Source organism: Asterias amurensis, chromosome 2, assembly GCF_032118995.1.
Source record: "Asterias amurensis chromosome 2, ASM3211899v1".
Lineage (NCBI taxonomy): Eukaryota > Metazoa > Echinodermata > Asteroidea > Forcipulatida > Asteriidae > Asterias > Asterias amurensis.
The window spans coordinates 18228793-18249753 of NC_092649.1; the positions used below are offsets into that span (position 1 = coordinate 18228793).

General features: G+C 41.0%; 1 protein-coding gene across 2 annotated transcripts in view; it reads left to right on the forward strand.

Annotated features, from left to right (window-relative positions):
• Positions 1-20961, forward strand: part of LOC139950623 (uncharacterized) — a 42817-nt gene that overhangs the window by 1894 nt on the left and 19962 nt on the right. Inside the window, exons 2-17 of one of the 2 annotated variants that reach the window (XM_071949401.1) lie at positions 1141-2535; positions 4446-4939; positions 5320-5449; positions 8353-8950; positions 9469-9608; positions 10069-10261; positions 10808-10928; positions 11520-11623; positions 11900-12036; positions 12856-12900; positions 13159-13289; positions 13682-13847; positions 14308-14677; positions 19090-19424; positions 20064-20238; positions 20617-20773. In XM_071949401.1, the coding sequence (XP_071805502.1) occupies positions 1141-2535; positions 4446-4939; positions 5320-5449; positions 8353-8950; positions 9469-9608; positions 10069-10261; positions 10808-10928; positions 11520-11623; positions 11900-12036; positions 12856-12900; positions 13159-13289; positions 13682-13847; positions 14308-14677; positions 19090-19424; positions 20064-20238; positions 20617-20773 (4691 nt within the window). The remainder of the gene's footprint in view (positions 1-1140; positions 2536-4445; positions 4940-5319; positions 5450-8352; positions 8951-9468; positions 9609-10068; positions 10262-10807; positions 10929-11519; positions 11624-11899; positions 12037-12855; positions 12901-13158; positions 13290-13681; positions 13848-14307; positions 14678-19089; positions 19425-20063; positions 20239-20616; positions 20774-20961) is intronic. The other variant, XM_071949409.1, reaches the window with a different exon arrangement.

Genomic DNA, 20961 nt, shown 5'->3' on the forward strand with positions numbered 1-20961 from the left:
CCCGAAATCAATTAAGTCGGGTGACACAAAATTTCGCAAATTTGTATCACATACTAATAATAACAATAAAAAAGAAAGTTAATAGGGTGCCAAAATCCTTCAAAATGAGGTGCTCAAGGCGTACTAATGTTCAATATCAGACCCAGATTTTCACTTACAGCTTTTAAGAAGTCCTCTGTAGTCTTTTAATCTGGGCCAAATTCTATTAAGCTGATTTAAGCCAAAATACAATGCCAAGTGTAAAATTGTTGACTAGTATCCTGCTGATCTTGCTCAGCAGAAAATTTTAACGACGTTTTTTCCTGCTAAAGCAACACTTTGAAACTGGGTCACGATTAACAACTTTAACTAGGTACTGACTATGTTTGAAGCGCTCATTCCAGTCGTCGCACCTATACGGGTGATATCCTTCACTGTAACAAAAGAAATCAGTAACATTTACGGCACTTTACATAGCAGCTATAGGGTGGCAGGTAAAAAGCTGTAAATTTCACGGTGGAAGTTTTGTAAGTTGTGCCTTGAAGGGGTAGTTTACTAAAAACTTCCACCGTGAAATTTACGGCACTTAACCTGGCACCCTAGCTGCCAGGTAAAGTGCCGTTAATTTTACGGATATTTGTTACAGTGTTGCTTCATAGTGATGCACACATAACCTTTTCCCGTCTTCGGCCTACATGTTGTCTTTTTTTCTCTCTACTCTTTTAATAAACTATGTAACGGTAGAGTTAGACATACATAATTATTCATCAAGTATTAACGCATACACGTGGTAGATTCGTCACTGAACATACACACAACGTATTAATAAGAAGAAACAGTCGTCGATTCCTATCATCGAAACCGAAGTGTATTATTTACAAAGAAGGTATCGGTCTGATCGATCGTTATGTATCAAGACCATGAACTTAAAATGACAAACAGTTCCATTGCAGTAGTCTGTACGCTGGCAGTGTGTTAAAGCAAGTATAGCAAGGGTGTAGTTGGGTTGTTATACACGATCTTGACTGACGATGTAATGGCAATGTATTGCTGTGTTGGAAAATTGGTAAATATTATAATGTTTGTATGCTGTAATATGTTTGTAAAAATAAAGCATTGTTGACCATGTTATGAATGAATGACTGTCAAATTGTTTTTCAGACGTCATCGAGCGATATCGACAGTTGCGATAGCGATGGTGGTACACCGTCAAGCACACCGAGAAAGGTTCGACGTCGCCTGCCGTCCATCCCAGCCGACCAGGTGCCCGTTACCGCTCCCCGGAGCTCCGGCTCCCACAAGGTCTTCCTGGAGAAAGACCAGAACATATCCGACCCGAGCAAACAGCTCGAACTGCAACGTGTTAAAGAGATGCTGAGCCGAAAAGCAGCAGCGATCGAGAAACAGCGCAGAGAGGAAGAGTTGCGCAATCTGAGGATAGAGGCGGATCGACAGCGTGTAGGGGCGGCCGCTGAGAGGATTGCGCGGCGCAGGCAACCAAAGCCACGAGGAAGATTCTATAGTGATGGCTCCGTGTCAGACTCGGAGGTCGGACCGATCGGGAGTGGCAGGGAGTCCAGAGAGAAGGATATACTTGATACTGATTGGAGACTCGGTGCACCTGCTCTTTCTATGCAAACCCTTAACACAATCGATAGCCAACAATCGCCTACTCATGCACGATACGGACTTGAACCTCCAGGGGCTCCACGCAGCACCCTCTTCCTCTCCAAATCAGAGGAAGATATCATTAGGGAAATTGAGAAGCAAATTTCTGAGACCACGGGAAAGGCATACCAAGCTTACGATAGGACTGAGATTGAGCGGGACGTCCGGAGGCGGTACGGGGCGTTACACGACTCCGACCGTAGCTGCAGTAGCCAGTATTCGTCCTCCTCGGGCTCCAGAGGCAGTCTTAGCGACAGTTGGAGTTCGGTCACGTTCGAACTCCCAGACTATCGCTTAAGGACCGTCCGCCAGAAACTTAAAGAGGAGCTGAAACTCGTCACTGCCGATAAAAAAGCACAGCTCGACAGGGATGCTGTGACGAACGAGCCCGCTCGAACTCACTCCTCCCACGGGAAGGAGTTCGGTGGTAGAGACTCATCAGCAATGGGGCTGTTGTACGCCCACAAAAACAGCGGTAAACTCCAGTTATTGACTGTTCCGAGTACGGACAAACCAGATAAGAAGGGTAATAAACCGAACGCTGGTAACCGCCTCTCGCCGCAAGCGTCTCCCCAGAGGCGGCGGAATCGCCGTCAAGCCGCCGACTCAGTCCCACCGATGTTCTCACCGATTAAAGAAGATGTCGACATCGAGGCGGAGGTCATTCAGTCTCAGGGCAAGCTCTTACATCACTCGGTTGTTGAGCACGATGCCATTCTAATGCCAGAGGGGGAACAGGGTAACGAGCTTCGGAGGTATCGTCATAGAAATGACGTCACACCGGAAGAGAGGTCATCCCCTCTCGATACATCGACGAGTCAGACGTCATCGGAGAGTACCTCATCTGGTCATCGAAGGCGAAGACGAGATACACCCGGGAACATGAGGGTAAGTACAGCGTGTTTATACCAGTGTTAGTTTGATTGTTTTGTTGGGTTGTTGTTGTTGTAGTTTCTTTTTAAAACTTCCTAATAGAGCCTGCCTTTTTGCGTTTGAACCTAAAATGCCCAGCTTGTTTGGGTGTTGTATACACCATTGGCACTTTATCTTGGTATTCAAGATACACAAAATCACTACAGCATTTCCTCAACTTTTTCAATTTGTTTTGTGCTAATTCAATTACATTTTTTGGGGATATGATGCTTCAATCAATACTTTAGTGTCACTCAATTTAATTTAATTTGACAGTAGTTCCCTCTAGGTGTTTCCAGACCCAAAATGTGTCCCGAGGATTGTACTGGAAAAAAACTTGAACATCAATACCAGATTGAAACATGTCAATTTACAGGCCCTATAATATTATTTATTCTTGAACTTTGTCAGAAAACTTGTGCAGGTTCCAATACCTGTTTTTTTTAATTTGATGTTTAAGTCAATACTTTAGTGTCCCTCAATGGAACTGACCTATACCGTAGTTCCATGGTGTTCCAGACCAAACAATTGTCCTGAGGACTGGTACTGGAAAAAAAACTTGAAAATCAATAAATAAGATTGAGACATGTAAATTTACATGCCCTATAATGATATGCAATATTGTACTTTGTCAAGAAACTTGACATCCAACCCCCCCCCCCCCCCCCCGACAAGATGTCGTACTTCAAACACATGGTATACAAAACAGGTTTTTTCTTTTTTACTCTGGACTATTACACTATTGGTAATTATCAAAGACTAGTCTTCACAGCTTGTGTATCTCAACATTTGCACGAAATAACAAACCTGTGAAAATTTTAGCTCACTCGGCCGTCGAAGTTGCGAGATAAAAATGACAGGAAAAAAACACTCTTGTCACACGAAGTTGTGTGCTTTTATATGCTTGTTTTCGAGACCTCAAATTCTAAATCTGAGGTCTCGAAATAAAATTCGTGGAAAATTACTTCTTTCTCGATTACCAATAGTGTCCACTGCCTTTAAGTAAATACCAAAATTTATTGCTAGCTTTTGGAATCTCGACATTTCAATGTCGACTAAATTTTAATGCGAAATCTATGATGGGAATACACAAACGAGCAAAAAGTGAATTCAGAAATCATCGCATGATTCTGTATCAAGTAGACTGTGACTATGAATGAATAGAGACCATCTGAAATTGACTGAAGTTAATTAAATACTAGAAGAGTTAATAATTAAGGCATACCCTCGGGCATTTGACGACTCAAGGACTAGTGTTATGGTTGCGCTTATAAATAATGAGAAAAATTGAAAGGTTTCTCAATTTGAACAAAATACGGGCATAACCGCCATGGCACAACATTTATGCGAAATAAACTTAATTAATAACAGTACGTTTCGAAGAAAAACAGTAAGTTATTTGTTTTTAAGTTCTTGTTGGGGTGTTTGTTCCCAGTTATGTGCTGGGCCGGGGTGTACGTTTCTTTGTTTCTTTGTTCGCTGTGATGATTGAATGATATTGTTTTTTTTTTTTGTTTTTTTTTTTTGGGGGGGGGGTATGTGTTTTACAGAAGGAAATAGAGGCATGACGGTGAATTTAGAAAAGAAAAATGTTTTATGTTTTGTCGAACGATGTTTTGTCGAACAACTAAGTTTAACAACTTCAAACCAAAAGATAAAGCCCATTTGAAAAACGTTAACCGTACCTTCTGTAAGAAATGCAAGGGTTTATTGATAATGTATAGCAAGATAGATTTTTAAATTTAATATCAGCTAAACAACAGTGAAACAAAGCATACACCTTTAAACATTTCATTATTTTAAGCGATGGATCATTGACGGCAGTACTTTTGATATTGCTTTTATTAATCTTTATCCCTCCCTGCTGCTTATGCTCCTAATCCCAGCCGGAGGAAGCAGACCGTCTGAGTCGTGAAGGAGAAATCATCGAGAAACAAATCCGGGAACAGCAAGACAAAGAGTTCAGAAGGGAGATCGAACGCCGTAAGAAGCAGATGGAGGACTCCGCCAAACGGCTGGACGAACTAAAGATACGACGGGGCATTGAGTGGTCAGCTGTCGGCGGGGCTCCCTCGTCAAAAGGCGGTCAGGGACCGGTCAAGTTGAGCCAGAGCCTTGACGAGATCGCACGGAGGGGAGACAGTGACCACTCCCCACTCCGTGACCATCGACGGTACGGGTCGTTGGAGACGGTGACCAGGGATCGAACCCGGGGCACCAGGGAGGTTGTGTCAATGTCCACGCCTCAGCTGACTGACCGCGAGAGGGCAGTCATTAAACGAGACCAGCAGGGATTGATCTTGCCGCTGGATGAAGAGACGAGGTTGCAAAAAGGTTCTTCGGAGCAGGGGAAGAGACCAACGCGTAGTGGAAGAGACAGGTAAGAAAATAACATATCATCGTTTTATAAATTCAATTTACAATGGAAACAATAAGTTTTTTTTTTTTTTTGCTTTACTGATCATTGAGAGTCCAGTGTTGTGGTCTTCTAAATGATCGACTGTTCGGTTGTTTGAAAACACGAAACATAGTCAAACAAGCAAAAATTGTTGCTAATAGTTGAAAATGGTTAAACTTGCTGCTATCTAAATTCATGCACAAACAGCCAGGCTTACTCCAAAACACAATAAGAAAAGTTAGTACCAAGAAACAAAACAGTACGTTGAAAGCAAAGTTTATTATCTTTATGGTTTTTTTTGTTTGTTTTTTTTTTGTTTGTTTGTTTTTTATACGAGAGTGGTGAATTTATTGTTTATTTAGCAGCCATCATAAACTAGAAAGGTCCTCCTCGCGGGAGAAGCGCCCTCATCGACAAGACAGCATGGAGAGTGTTGGCTCCCATAGGGGTCATTCTGAGGATGACGAGGCGGGTTACTCTGACAGTAGCAAGGTAAGAAACACATTCCCCGAATCGCAGACTAAAGATTTACAAATTAGTAACTAGTCATATTTTACATAAATTTCAACCATTCTTATAAAGCGCATATCACCGTGAGACCCCTATGCGCTGTAAAAGGAAATCAACAATTATTGTACAAAGTAAACAGATATGTTTTTAACCGGGTTTTTGATTGTTCTGATGTCACAGCCTGTTGTATTTTCTTTTCATTTTAAGGAAGATATTATGGTACACATGCAAACAAAAATACTTTCGACCGTGATAGCAGAGGCTTTCTCGTAGTCATTATAACTCATTTGCTGTTTTACTTGAACTTCTCGATAGAGAAGTTGGTTTTGGGGAATCGTAAGGGAAAGGAGTTGTTAAATCTGTAAATGCCTTGAAGTATTCTCCCTCACTTAAAATTATAAATAGAGTTAGCAGGTCTACAAAACAGTTGAAGTGCTATTACGAACCAAGTGAATGTCCAACAACAAAAATAGCAGCACGTCCGCTGTACAAATAATGTGAATGTCCAATGTCTAATATCAAAATAACTTTACTTTCATGTGCTTGAAGCCCGAGCTTTTAGCATTGAGTGGGTTACAGTTCATATTTATTAAAGTGTTAAAGGCAGTGAACACTATTGGTAATTACTTAAAACAATTATTAACACAAAACCTTACTTGGTTAACGAGTAATGGGGAGCTGTTGATGGTATCAAACATTGTGAGAAACGGCTCCCTCTGAAGTAACGCAGTTTTCGAGAAGGAAGTAATTTTCCACGAATTTGATTTCGAGACCTCAGAATTGGATGAGGTCTCGAAATCAACTTGCATCTGATAGCACACAACTTCGTGTTACAATGGTGTTTTTTCTTTCATTATTATCTCGCAACTTAGACGACCGATTGAGCTCAAATTTTCACAGGTTTGTTTTTTATGCATATGTTGAGATACACCAACTGTGAAAACTAGTCTTTGACAAATACCAATAGTGTCCACTGTCTTTAAATGGGATTCAAACCAAGGCCATTGGTTGAATACATCGCAGCCAAATCTTTTGACAATAATATAACGACAAGCTAACAAGGAAGAAGCCCAAGCTTAAAATGAAGTCACCTTGAAATACAATGCACTTCAGCCATGGTATGTATGACTGCAAATCAAACCATACATACTGACTGCATAATTATATTAATGTTTTTTACTAATACAGTTTGGTGTACAGAGGGCCTCCATGGTGGGCTCTGATCAAAATTTACCCTCACTAGAGATGACGTAAAAAATAAGTTAATAAAAATAATTTTAAAAATCTGGTTAAATTGTCAGTGACCAAATCCTACAATACAAAATTTAAACTCCATTACCGACAAAATAAGTATAAGCGACAACGATATTTATCTGTATCACAAAATATTCTCCCTATACATGTATACAGTGTCAAAAAGTCATACACAACTTGACACATCAGTGAGAATCGTACAAAGGCTGTCCACATGCTTCTTCAAAATTATATTCAATATAAGAATGGCTCACCCACTGTTATTAAAGATTAGACCCAAAGCTAACCTTCCCTTTTAACCAGAGGCCACTGGCCACCTTTTATATTATCCAGAAAGGGCCAGGAATGGTGATATCGAATTATTCATTGTTAATGCTACGTAGGTCCACGGGCAAGAACGAGCAAATCGGGTTAAGCTCAAATCTGTTTGTGCGGATAAGCTCCGTAGAGACTTTTCAAAAACATTTTGTTGTAGGGGCGAGTATTAATTGAAGTCGGTGAAATTCTCATGGGTGTTTTTTTTTTTTGTTTTTTTTTTTTCATTCGTGGAAAGGCTGCTTGATTAATTTTAACTCAGTGTTTTCTAAAAACTGAATGAGTGTTCACTAAACCTGTTCATGTATATACGAGGGGGGTTTATTATTAATTTGCAATGCAAAATTTACTTCCTGTTTTTGGATGTTGACTCTGCTTGTCAGTATTCTGAATCCCTTGAAGTTCCCTTTGGTCTGTGGACCCCATCGGAATTGGTTTCTGTTGACATTACCGTATTTGCCGAGATCTGTTTTACTGACCGAGGCAGTGGGATATGTTTCTGGACTAGACAATCTCTCAGAAGTGAAAAACAAGGCAAACGTGCATACTCCACGCTAGTAGGATATAAAGCAGGGCAGTTCTCTTAAGAACAAAATCCATCTGGCAATTAGATATACACATGGTGTTACCACAAACCAAATATATATTGATACCTGACCATGCAATGCCTCAAATTCCAATAAACGTGCATAGTTCATCATTAGTGATCACAAACCAAAAAGTATCACATTAATCTCTGTTAGTAGATTGCTTTTTTAAATGTCAAATCAACCCTTACAAAAAAAAACAGATTTAATCAAAGTCACTTTGGCGGAAGTGCTATTTGCAAAATGTTCACTAAATTTAACAGATTATTGTCATGATTTCGACTAAACAACACGTTTGTCCAATGCTGTGCATACTTGCCGATTTAAAATAACACATCAACATTTTGTAAGCAGGTAGCATAATAACTCAGATCGTTGTTGCTTATGTTTCAAAGACATAAGTAGCTGCGCCCATGAGCAAAAATTAACTGAACTGGTCGAACAGTCATCCGTCATCCTCCCGCTGTGTTTATTGTCAGAACTGTGGAAGATGTCATATATCACGACCGTTGATCAACTCTGCCACTTGGAAAATTCCTTTCTGTGACATCATCCTATGCTTTAAAGAAAGCTTTGAAAGAAATTGTATGTGTTGTACCATTGCAATTCAGCCTATGGGTCGTCAGACTGTACATGCAATTAAACATATCGGCTGCCTTACTATTAAATAAACCCATAAATATATGCAACGTTCATATTCCTCTTTTCCTTGTGATTCTAAACCCACAGGGAAGCAGTAGACGACGAAGGAGCACCGAGGAACGTCGAAGCTCCGAAGAGTCGTCACGACACCACCGTGACCGTGACCCACCGCGTGATCACCATCGCCACCATCAGCGTGACCGTGATCACGGTCGCTCCTCACCGGCTTCACACGGTCGCTCCTCACCGGCTTCACACGGTCGCACCTCACCGGCGTCACACTACCAGGAGAGTTCCTACCGTGACTACCAGCGCCGACCGCACCATCGATCCCGTGAGGATGTCGTGACGACGCCGATAGAGGAGCGTGGCAGCCGCGACCGTGACCTTCATAGGGAGTCATCGCACCATCGACAGCATAGCAGGTCGCGTGAGGACATCTCGTCGTCTGAGCGTGAACGTGAACGGGCACGCACCATCAGCCCAAGTCCTGTCCGTGATCAAGACCGTGATTCACATCGTGAGCGTGAACTACACCGTGATCACAGACGACGTCAGCATCACCACTCGGGTGAGGACCTCTCCAAAGGTGCTAAGAACAACAGTGAACGGGCGTCGGCAGGATCTCGTTCAAGAAGTCTTCCAAGGGTGCTACAATCAGAGAGGAGACAAGCTTCTCCAGAAGGTAACTTATTGCATGTTTTTTATTTGCCATGTTCTCCAATCACATATGTTTATTTTGTGGTCATACAACCCTTCCACTTTTATTCCCAGTCCAGAGTCCCAACCTAAACACCTCAATTATTAACACCTTAATGCACAAACTGCCAAATGCGGTGTCGTGACCGAGCGGTCTATAGGCCGGTGGCCTCAATTTCTACAGTGTACAGAATATAGGTTCAATTCCTGACCTAGTCTGTCGCGACACTTCTCGGCACTTTATCATGATTGCTTCTCTCCAGCCAGGAGTACAAGTGGAAACTCTAGAGCTACGATGGACTGTAATCAAGTCACAGTCGTTTAATACCAAGGAAACAGTATTGGCTCCGAACAGATATTACTTTTTTTGCCTTTATTTCACCCTACTTTCAATCCGAGAAAAACTATAGGTATTATTTTCTGAGGTTTGGACGTTGTTCAAACGGTATTATCTTTGTACAAACATTATTTATTGCACTGCATCTGTTATATAACCCCACACAGATTACTATTACGGTGATCAGGTGTATAGAATGCAAGCAAGTGAATGGACACGACGAGCAGATGACAGTGGTGACGACGAGGACGAACGACGGCGACAGGCAATCTGTCAAAGTGTCCCCGCTGGATCGCGACACATGCAGGTACGAAGAGCATCACAGGTGCCATTTCTATTATAAAATAGACGTTTGGTCATAGTGTGGCCATATTGTTTTTCTTCATTCAACTCAATATAATCAAACCGAGACTGGAAGGGAAAATAGTCTGGTTCCTGTTCTTTACAATGAATATTAGTATCCATTACTGTTACTGGATAGATGGAACAAGACCAAGATGGTTAGGTCTAGAAGTACGAGACCCAAGTATGGGACCCAGTGTCTATAGATCCATGTAACACAACCGAATTCCTGCTTATACCTTGACGTCATCTCTACATCTTCTTGTGTCTACCTCTTTTCCCTTTCCCTGTCCTTGGTTGCTAATCCATTAATTTCTTCGGGCAGTGTGTCCAGCCCATCTATTTCTGTCTCTAAATTGATGCTGCTCTACAAATGTCTTAAAGTCACCAGCCATTCGACTCTATGTAAACTTTCTTCCCAACAGCCACGACAAGTCTCACGCGCCGACTACCAGTTTCCCACCAGACGATTCCGTCTCCCACGTGATCCCAATGACAAGAAGTGCAGGAACCACGGCATCGGTATGAGGATAATAGGCGGTAAACGGATACCCGGATCGGATCAGCTGGTTGCCTACATTGCTGAGATACACAGGGCTGGAGTAGCAGACAGAGAAGGTTCGTTTGTACAGAGCCTAATCAAATCAAGTCAACGTGCATGTTTGGGGCAATCATTAATGGGTCAAATGCACTATGGCCGAGAAATGGGTCAACCTGACGCAGAATCAGAATCAAAATCGCATTTTGTAATTAACTACTTACCATGTCAGCCTGACCCGGAAATGGGGTCATTATGTATGAGGTCAAACCCCTGGACCCTAAACTTGATTCATGTCCCAAAATATCCGCCGTTAAAAATGTAGCTATAATTGTGGCCCGAGAGGTTGGTGAGTTTTTCTGATAAAAAAGTACTCTCACGGGATTGTTACTAGTGTCGAGTCTACCTTGACCCTCGATCAAGGTCAATTCTGACCTGGTTTTTTTGTTTTTTTGTTTTTTATAGTTTAGGAACCTCCCAAATTCTCTCCTCAAGCTAAAGTAACAAAGTGATAAATAACGATGATGCCAACAAGTCCAACATAGTACACACAAACTGTACAAACAAATTTAGAGTACGTTTAGCACTTTTCTTCAGACTAAAATTGTTTGGTGTGATTGTTCTAGGTTTGCGTGAGGGTGATCAGGTGCTAGAATGGTGTGGTATGCCGTTGACTGGACGCACCTACGAGGAGGTCCAGAGAATAACAAGAACACCCAACGGAGACGTAGAGGTCGTGGTCAAATGGTAAGAACATCCCAAAGATGTATCGAGGTGAAACTGTAGTTATACTGATAATTGTATGTGATCAAAGGCACCTGGACACTTTCGGTATTCTTGGCAAAGACCAGTAATGTACTTGGTGTATCCCAACATGTGCCAAAAATTAAAAATCTCTGACAATTGTCACTCGATGCCTTTTTATCAAAGGGATCAAAAAAGGCGTAGTCATTGTAACCCGTATGGCATGAAGGTACATGTGTAGAGAAGATACTGCAGAAATGCTCAGTATTTGAGTGGAAGGGGGGGGGGGGGGGGTCGAGGGAAAGCTCATTAGGTACTGGAATCTCAACTCACATTCAAGGCTCTGTCCAAGGTGGGGTTGGAACCATGTACCAAAAGTGAAAGCAGGGCAAGATACCACTAAGACAATCTGATAGGAAAATGGGGAAAACCCATTAAAAAAAAGGAATGAAAACTCAATCCAAATGCGATGCACCATCCGAGGTGAGATTGAAACCATGGACCACATTAAAGTGAAAAGCATGACATGAGCGAACCTGACACATAGGTAAAAGTAAAGGGTAATAACTCATCATTACTTGTTCTACTATTCAGCGGTACGAACTTGTTGGAGTCTCCCAGGCAGCGGACCAGACCTCCCGGTGATAACAGCCCTCGATCTCGGGCAACAAGCAACCCACCACAGCTCATCGAAGAAGGTACTCACTCAATACGAATCGATATATATATCTATAGGGGGTGTATGTCGGTAATAGTATTTGTTTTTTATAAAAAAGCGCAGGTTGGGCTTAAATAATAATAAAAAAATATAAAAAAACTATGATATTTTATTTATTATTCATTTATTATTATTTATCATTGTTCATTTTTTCAACATTTCACAGTACAGATCCATGATTTTCAATCAATGTGATGTGGGGCAAACTCCACACCTTTTGTAAACCAAATTTCGTTTAAAAAACATTTTGAAACAGAAACACTTGAGGAAGAAGCAATACGTAATGGCGTAGATCCGAGGATGCTATCCGAGCGTCTGGAAGGCATCTCCAAGGCACAGTACGTCTACAGCTCTCCGACTACGTCGGCAAATACGGAGAATTCATCACCAAAGGTATGCCATTTAAAGGCACAGGGTTGATTTCACAAAGAGTTAGGACTAGTCCTAAAAGAGTAACTCGTCCTAACTCGAGATAAGACAAATCTTAACTCTTTGTGAAGTCCAACCCGGGACACCTTTGGTAATTGTCAAAGACCAGTATTCTCACTTAAAATAACAAACATGTGAAAACTTTGACTCAATTGATCATCGAAGTTGCAAGAGAACAAACAAAGTAAAGACACCCTTGTTGCACAATATTGTGTGCTTTCAACAGATGCCTAAAAAGGCTTCAGACCTGAAGTCTTTATTTGAATGAGAAATGACCTCCTGCTCAAAAAACTACCTTACTATAGAGGGAGCCATTTCTCGCAACATGTTGTACTATCAACAGCTCTCCATTGCTCGTTACCATGATTGTATGCTAAGAATGTTTTTGAGTAATTACTGATAGTGCCAGTGCCTTTAAAGCCTCCATCAGATCATATTAAACAATAACAGAAACGCTTGAGGCATTTGATCTTCTAGTTGCAAAAACAGACACGCTGGCTCGATGTGTCATTCATTTTTATATGGGAGGTTATGACATATGTTTTGATTGGGAATAACATCCATGCAATGTGAGAAGGATGTGCAGACTCAAGAAACAGTCAGACGAAATGAGACATATTATCGAAATTGTTACCTCAAAAGCACAGCTCAACATTTTTATATTAATTTTCTGTGAGTCGTTGACTTCATGATTTGTGCGACTCTCAAAAACAAAGTTCGAGTTTCTGCCCAAGTTTTACTGAGGGTAGATAGTAATAAAGCATTTTGTTTAATTTCAAACAGAGAAAAGGTCGAGACAGAAACAAGAAAATCAGTGGAGAAATACAGGTATGTTATAAAAAATATTGTCACTGAATTGTCTTGATATATTGATATATTGTTGCGAATTTTCCTATTGTGTGATATTCTGCCCCTCCCCCCCCCCCCCCCACTAATGGCGAGCTGTGTACACATTTGTTTTGATAGCGCCCTCTTTTGAATCATCCTCCTCCTACCCATGTCACATGAGGACAGAGTTTCTGGCGGACAGTATTTCCCGGGACCCCTGACCAACTAAGCTCCTTTTTTCTCTCACAATTTCTCCAGATTCAGTTAGATTACGACGGCCGTACTGGCGATCTGATCGTCGGTATACTCCGAGGCCGAAGCCTGGCCCCTAAGGATATCAACGGGCTAGCTGATCCGTTTGTCAAGACGTGCCTTTTACCGGGAAGAGGGTTAGTATTGACTATTGAAAATAGAAACATTTGTTGTTGTTAAGGATTTAGTTTTGTTGTAATTATTTTCATTTTTATTTGTGACACGACTATAATTGAAGTCAATGATATTCCCCCATATTCAACATAACCAAGATGCAAACATTCCATCCAATTAAACAAATCGAGAAACTCTACCAAATTGGGAAAACCGTAAAAGTTGTATTTAATTTCTATTTAATGTAGGCTGTTTTTACTCTGTTTGTTTGAGGGTTTTTGTTCTTTATTTTGTTCTCGTTTATTTATTTATTGTTAATTTATTTTACTAATTTGTTGCATTACTATGTGTTGTTATTATTTATATATTTAATTTGCTAATTTTACTTATTCTTTTCCCACTCCATCCTCATCAGACCGGATAATAAGCGGAAGACTCGATACGTTCCAAAGACCCTAACCCCGGAATGGAACCAGACTGTCCTATACAGAGCCGTCAGACCACAGGAATTGGCAACCAAAATATTAGAGATAAGTGTCTGGGATTTCGACCGTTTTACCTTCAATGACTTCATGGGTCAGGTGAATATCACATTTGTTGAACTATTCGTTAATTGTACCTTAATGTTATGATTTCTCTGAAGTTTTCAGCACACTGAACTCATTACATTACAATATACAAGTTTGGAACATTAACTGGTCGTCACAACTTCAAGAAAACATCAAATAATGGGGTTTCGCGCCCGGAAGGAGTTTATCCGGTGTTTCTGGCAGTGGCTGCTAAATGCCCCCTGTCCCAGGGATTTCAGCCCACCTGAGATTCGGTCCCGGGTTATGGAAATTAACATGGGCTGGAGGAGTATGATTAAAAAAAGGGGGATGGAAGAAGAATTTTTTACATAGTTTTTCATATGAAAGGGGGGGGGGGAGACAGACTCTCCCGCCACACCCCTCGATCAGCCGTGTAACCCCCTTACAACTGAAAGATATTTGCCATTTAATTTATTCCAAGACATTTTATGAATTCTCTATCTCCTTACAGATCCTAATAGACCTCTCCGACAGCCAAATACTAGACAACCGACCACGATGGTTCTCCCTGCAAGACCAGCCGGCCAGTACCGGTCAACAAGAGGCCTTCTCCCCGCGTGCCCTCTCCCCCGTCACCACCGTTCCCGGTAACCACCAAGGCCACCCTCTCAGCATTCTAACCCGCGGGAGGGGAGCCTCTGTCTCCGGGGACCATGGAAGTCCGGAGAGGAGGCGCGCCCTCTCGCGGTCGATGGAGAGGGTGCAGGTGGGGAGTGCGGCACAGCAGTTGATGGAGTCGGACTCGCAGAGTTCTCGCTCGTCTGGCTACGAGTATGACACGGACAGGTCCACACAGAGCGACAAGTCTGGCTGGAGCCAGGGTAAGACATTTTCTACAAAATGATTATCATTTTCCTTTTAGACACTTTCCTTGAGAAAGAGCTGGGAAAAAACCTAGAAACTCACTGACTACGTTCAGATCGACCATACTTCACGAAACTGTTGTAGTTTACTAAATACCGATGTGTGTCAGCACTGTATACTCAGTACTTTCCCGAGCTCTGCGGAAACAAAATCAGACATATTACTCGAGTCGAATCCACGACCTTTGCAATTATTACGAACTAGACCACTGAGGTTGCCCGGTAGAGTGGCAGTTCGAATCCTATATTCTAGCAGCGAGTTTGGTGGCAATGACCGTAACTTTTCAAAGTCATCCTTTCTTTGCACAAGCTATAGTCTATCGACAAAGCAATGGCCTCTTCATTTAATTACATCACAAGTCAAAAGGTTCATTTATGGTGGTATGTGTTATCTTGTAGCTACACAACATATTTGGTCACTTGGTTTTTCAGTGTCTATCTCTTTTGTGTCACTTTTGAGAATGTGTGAAAAACTGTCCATTGAACATTCTTGTTCCGCATTTCCAGTCGCTTCGTAGTGCATGTTCGTTATTGGTTATTTTTTTATTTTTCCTGTTGCCGTTTTCTTGGTGACCATTGTCAGCAATACAATATGCTTCTTACACTCTGTCGTCTCTCCATGCAGGCTGATATAAGAGGCTACGAAGTGGCCACTGTTCTTCTCTCGTTCAAAACTAGTTAATTCCTCCTCTCTTTGTTTTGTCCAGTTGTCTCAACTTTTTAGTTTCGGGGTGGGTTGGGGGGGGGGGGGTCAGGAAAGGGGAACAAGTTTTTTAAATAATTGATTTCAACAACTCACGGTCTACTTCTCTAATGCTATCAAAACACATGTTATTCCAACTCAACTTGGGTTAACAACACGTCTGACCTGTGACTTCGTCAATTGGGTCCAGTTTCTTAAAGCATGTAAAAGCAGTAAATATCTGCCTACAAAACACTGCTGAAAACAGACGCAAACCCGCGCTAATCTTGTCTGCTGCTCGGCTGTAAAGTTGTAAGCAGAGTGTTGTTCAACACGACATGAGCACGCGGCAATTTATTCTGCTTGTAATGTTAATTGCGGATACCATAAACTGCTTTAAGAAAGTTTGCCCATATTATCTCGGGAAGAGCACAGTATTGTAAAGTCCATGTTTAAAACCTGTTGTTCAACACACCCTGCAGCCACAACTAAATCAAGGGAGATGAATGGCATCTGCTTTACTTTAAAATTTTGAACTGTATGAATATATTTTTTAACGCGAGTGTATACTTTCTGTGCACACCACCAGCCTGACAAAGAATCCTAAACAACGAAAGAAACAACTTTTACAAAGGTATGGATAGACTCTCTGCTACTCACTTGCCTGGCGAATTTTTTTTTTTTAGTGTCCGAGATCATGTGTGTTTTTAGTGTCATGTTTTGAATCCCCCCTAAAGCGAGCCCTTGTTTTTTGTTGTTCATTATTGTGCTCTTCCTTTTTCCCCCAACGCCTCCAAAAAAAATTTAATTAAAAAACAAATTATTTCAGGACTGAGGACGTCTTCTTACTTTTCACTTCACATCTAGCTATCATGTAACTATAAATTTTTATCTTTTTTAATTAATTTGATTTATATGAGTTTTTTACTGACATTACATGATTTTTTTTCTAACTTGTACTAATTTTTTAGTTGAGATTAACTTTAACCTTGCATTCACCATCCCGTAACGTTAACAGATGAACTTCACACACAACCGACTTTTAGTTAGTCTAAGCTTGTCAGTCGGCATGCTTCTTGATGATGTTCAAAGTTCTTTAACATTGGGTCATGTCACTAGATACTATTTTAAGGCATTGTCTTCAGTTTTGGCCGACAACAGCCATTTTGAAACCGAACAACAACGGGTCAGTTTTAAAGGCAGTGGACACTATTGGTAATTACTCAAAATAATTACTACCATAAAACCGTACTTGGTGACGAGTAATGGGGAGAGGTTGATGGTATAAAATATTGTTAGAAATTGCTTCCTCTGAAGTGCCATAGTTTTCGAGAAAGAAGTAATTTTCCACGAATTTGATTTCGAGACCTCAGATTTAGAACTTGAGGTCTCGAAATCAACCATCTAAACGCACACAACTTCGTGTGGCATGGGTGTTTCTTTCTTTCATTATTATCTCGCAAGTTCGAAGACCGATTGAGCTCAAATTTTCACAGGTTTGTTATTTTATGCATATGTTGAGATACACCAACTGTGGAGGCTAGTCTTTGACAATTACCAAAAGTGTCCACTGCCTTTAACGAGCTGGAAGTAAGTTAAAATACCAAAATGTCATCGGGTTTATAATCCATGGTGGTTCCCTTTTCATTATGCCATTAGCAGCTCTGGCAGTGAAATTGGTTCCAGGCACATGCAGTTAGGTAACCTAAAGGCAGTGGACACTATTGGTAATTACTCAAAATATTTATTAGCACAGAACCTTACTTGGTAGCGATTAATGTGGAGAGGTTGATAGTATAAATCATTGTGAGAAACGGCTCCCTCTGAAGTGGAGTAATTTTCGACAAAGAAGTAATTTTCCACGAATTTGATTTCGAGACCTCAGGTTTAGGAATTTGAGGTCTCGAAATCAAACATCTGAACGCACACAACATCGTGTGACAAGGGTATTTTTTCTTAAATTTTATCTCAAACCTTCGACGACTGATTGAATTCAAAATTTCACAGGTTTATTTTTTTATGTGTATGTTGAGATATACAAAGTGAGAAGACTGGTCTTCAACGATAACCAATAGAATCCGCTGTCTTAAAGCCTGATTAAAGGCATGCCTCTCCAACATCAAACAAAACCCATGCAAGGGCATAGTACAAGTAGTATGTCGGGGAAAGGGTGAACCTGCTCACTCGTTCTCATAATAAACCGATGTCTCTGAACCCCTTCACAATATTACAGCAGCAAAATAAAAAACATGTGAGAGGTACCTTTAAGCAATAGCAAAACAACAGTCTAAATATTTCAACCAACCATGCTCTTTTCTTAATGAGAATGTTTTCTGTACATGGTTTTCTAGTAAGAGCACATCTTATTTCCATCATGCAGATTCTCAAAACCGACACACACAGAAAACAATTATTTCGATTTATTTATTAAAGAAATCCCACATTGACACCTAGAAATAACAATCCCTTTTGGCAGCAATTTTAATAAAATAAACTTCTATTACTCATAACAAGTACACCAAGGCAATCTGAGTTAAACGCTTAAAGGCCCCCATGTACCCCACCCCCCCCCCCCCCCCGTGAATTCGAATTCATGTTTTATTAGACTGGCGTTGTCTGTTTCCCCAGTCCTCCAGGCTCTACCTGGCACCTCATGACCATAAGAGAAGGACGGTCCACAGAGTAGCAGCAAACCCACATTGTTCTTATTTTATTATTATTTCAACCTGCTGCATGCGAAGCTCATGTTTTTTTTTACTAACGCATCAGAAAATTGTGATGTTTTTATGATGTCCTTTTTTTTTAACCTTCGTGAAGTGACTTTGACACGCCTTCTTTGTACCATTGTTTCCCCTACAGCAGCACTGATTTGTATTTATTTATACCTGCATGAATTCATAATTGGAATTATTTTGTTCAGTCTTTTGATATATTTCTTTGTTAGACTGCACTTAGTGAAAACTATATCTCACTGCATTAACCAAATTTAAACATTTGTGGTCACTCTAAAAACTTCCGGATCAGAATTGATCTGGATCTGGGTCTTGTTGGGCCTGACCCTTCACTGTGTCAGTATAATCTGGAATCTGTATCAAAATGACCCAGAAAAATGGTCAAAATGACGCAGAACCCGAGATAAGATCCCATTGATTCCGACTTTCTGGGTCAGTTTGACCCAGACATGGGTCAAAGCCCATTGGAACCGGAATCCGAGTCAATTTGGACCTATAATTTTAAGAGTGCAAGATCTGCCTTCCTAGGTTACAATACTATGTTTGACTGGGACAAAACAGTGATCGGAAACAAATTGTGAAAAAAAAGACACCACAGTGACTTCCACACTTTGAATTTTTCAAAAATTTGGGGAGAGTTCTCAGCACGGTTTGTTTACTACAGGTGCTTATAATTAGAATTTCCGATTTGCATGTTGCTCAAATTCCACTAATAAAATTACACCCTTCTACGTTCATGACAGTAAATGTACACGGCAATGTTTGAAATGCAAAACCAAACTTATCTAGCTTACCACTAAATTGCGGATGGGAGTCAGTTGACCCATATTGCATATTATCTCGATAGTTAGAAAGATTAAGTGCCAATTAGTCACAATGAAGGTAAAACAGTTATAAAGTAAATGCAATTTGAAGAATCCTATTGAATATTGATTGCTCTGTTTGCATTCACATAGAACACCCTCGCGATAAATCATCAAAAACCCAACCCCCATCGTCAAGTAAAACCAAAGGAACTCATCAAAACGGACATAGGAACAGAGTCAACGGAGGTGAGAAATCAACAGGCAGAACTAAGCCAAGCACATCCACCCATGCAATCAAAGAGTCAAGCCCCCCAAAAGGCCAACCGCCCAAATCGTCACCAACAAGCACCACTAAAAAGCCGTCAAGTATAAGTACCTCAGTTAAAGTCACAGTGACCACGAAGCATCCAACGGGGAAGCAAGGACCAAAGGAGACCAAGAGTAACACGCAAGAGAGGAGGACACCTGAAGCCACGAAAAAACAGGTAAAGGTGGATAGGCCATGAACAATGTCATCGTTTCCAGATTCCGTCATGCACAATAGGCATGAATCCATAAGCAGGGTAGCTGTGGATATAACCCTGCCATCCTCAAGTCTCGTTTTGACTTCTTGCATTGGGGCATTGCAGAAAGAAGATGGCTGCATTGCCCTTAATTAATCTATTTTGCACAACTTCATATTAATCTGAGCTTCGATTAAAAACTATGGCTCGTTTGTGCACGAGTCAATGGGGAATTACCTTTAGACAGTGGACCAGTCTATGTTCTACAAAAGTCCAGCGGATTAACGACCTTGCCCTGGTCATTCAAACTTTAAATTTTATTTTTCAAGTGTATTCTCTTAGAAGTCATGGCAATGGGACATTATAAAACACAATACATAACATGCACCTTAACCCAGCCAGCTGCCCACACAACGTTTTCAAAACTTCTTGCGTACTGGCTATTTAAGCGCTGTCCACAAACAGTTTCGTTTAAACCTTCACTTTGGAAACACTGGTGGCTTGGGGTGGATGCACCACCAACTCCATCAAATTCAAGAAAAACAAATTTCAGGATGTGTTGGAAGATGAGGCATCGAAGTAACATTTTGATCAAATTACTTTCTGGTTTATTTCAACCAGCAACCGAAACCAAAAAACCCACCCGAGAAGAAAATTCGGAGCAGGACCCTATCACCAGAAAGGACCACGGACAAAGTGAAGTTATCACCCAGTAACGTCAGAGCGTCCAAGCCTCGTAATGAGCCAAGTATATTCCATTACACCAGTACTAACCCAAGCAGAAGGTCAGCATCTGGTGAGTTGGCTATGTTGTTGTCAGTTCAATTTAAGTTCAGCGAAATGCGTCTTGTATTAAAAACTAGCCAGTTGCCCTTTGGGGGACTGTGGCGCGTACAAGTTGACAAAACATCTCTATGGACAAAATTGCCTTTCTTCTTGCGGTATCAGTATTGTTCAATCCTTTTTCACTGTAACTGTGTTCGGATTCAATTATCTCTGATTTCCGTGCGTCTGATTTCCGTGTCACCAATCATACGAAGAAGTATAGAGCATCCTTAGCAACACCTTTAGAAACAGTCGTAACCGTAGCTGCAGCCGCCATTTTGGATACGGCCTAAATCTCTTTTTATTCAATTGTCTCGTTTACCATCTACATTTTTTTGTTCACTTATAGAACAAGCTGATGGTAAAGGTTCCGTGACGTCCAAGTCTGCTCAGAACTTGAGTATTTACCACGACAAGCCCTCTACGTCAACAGAGACCAGGCGCTCCTCGGCAGAGGGACCCGTTCTGAGAGTCAACGGACCGGAAAGCATTCACGAAGAAGACAGGTGCACTTATTTTTGTCTTTTAGCCACCACTTAAGCTTATTACATTGCTAATGATGCCTCTACTACATAATAACAAAACTATATTTATATTTATTATTATTATTATTATTATTATTAGACAATCTCCACAGAATTCTTCAAAATAAAACAATGGACAATAACTGAAAATGAACAACAATAGCATAAAA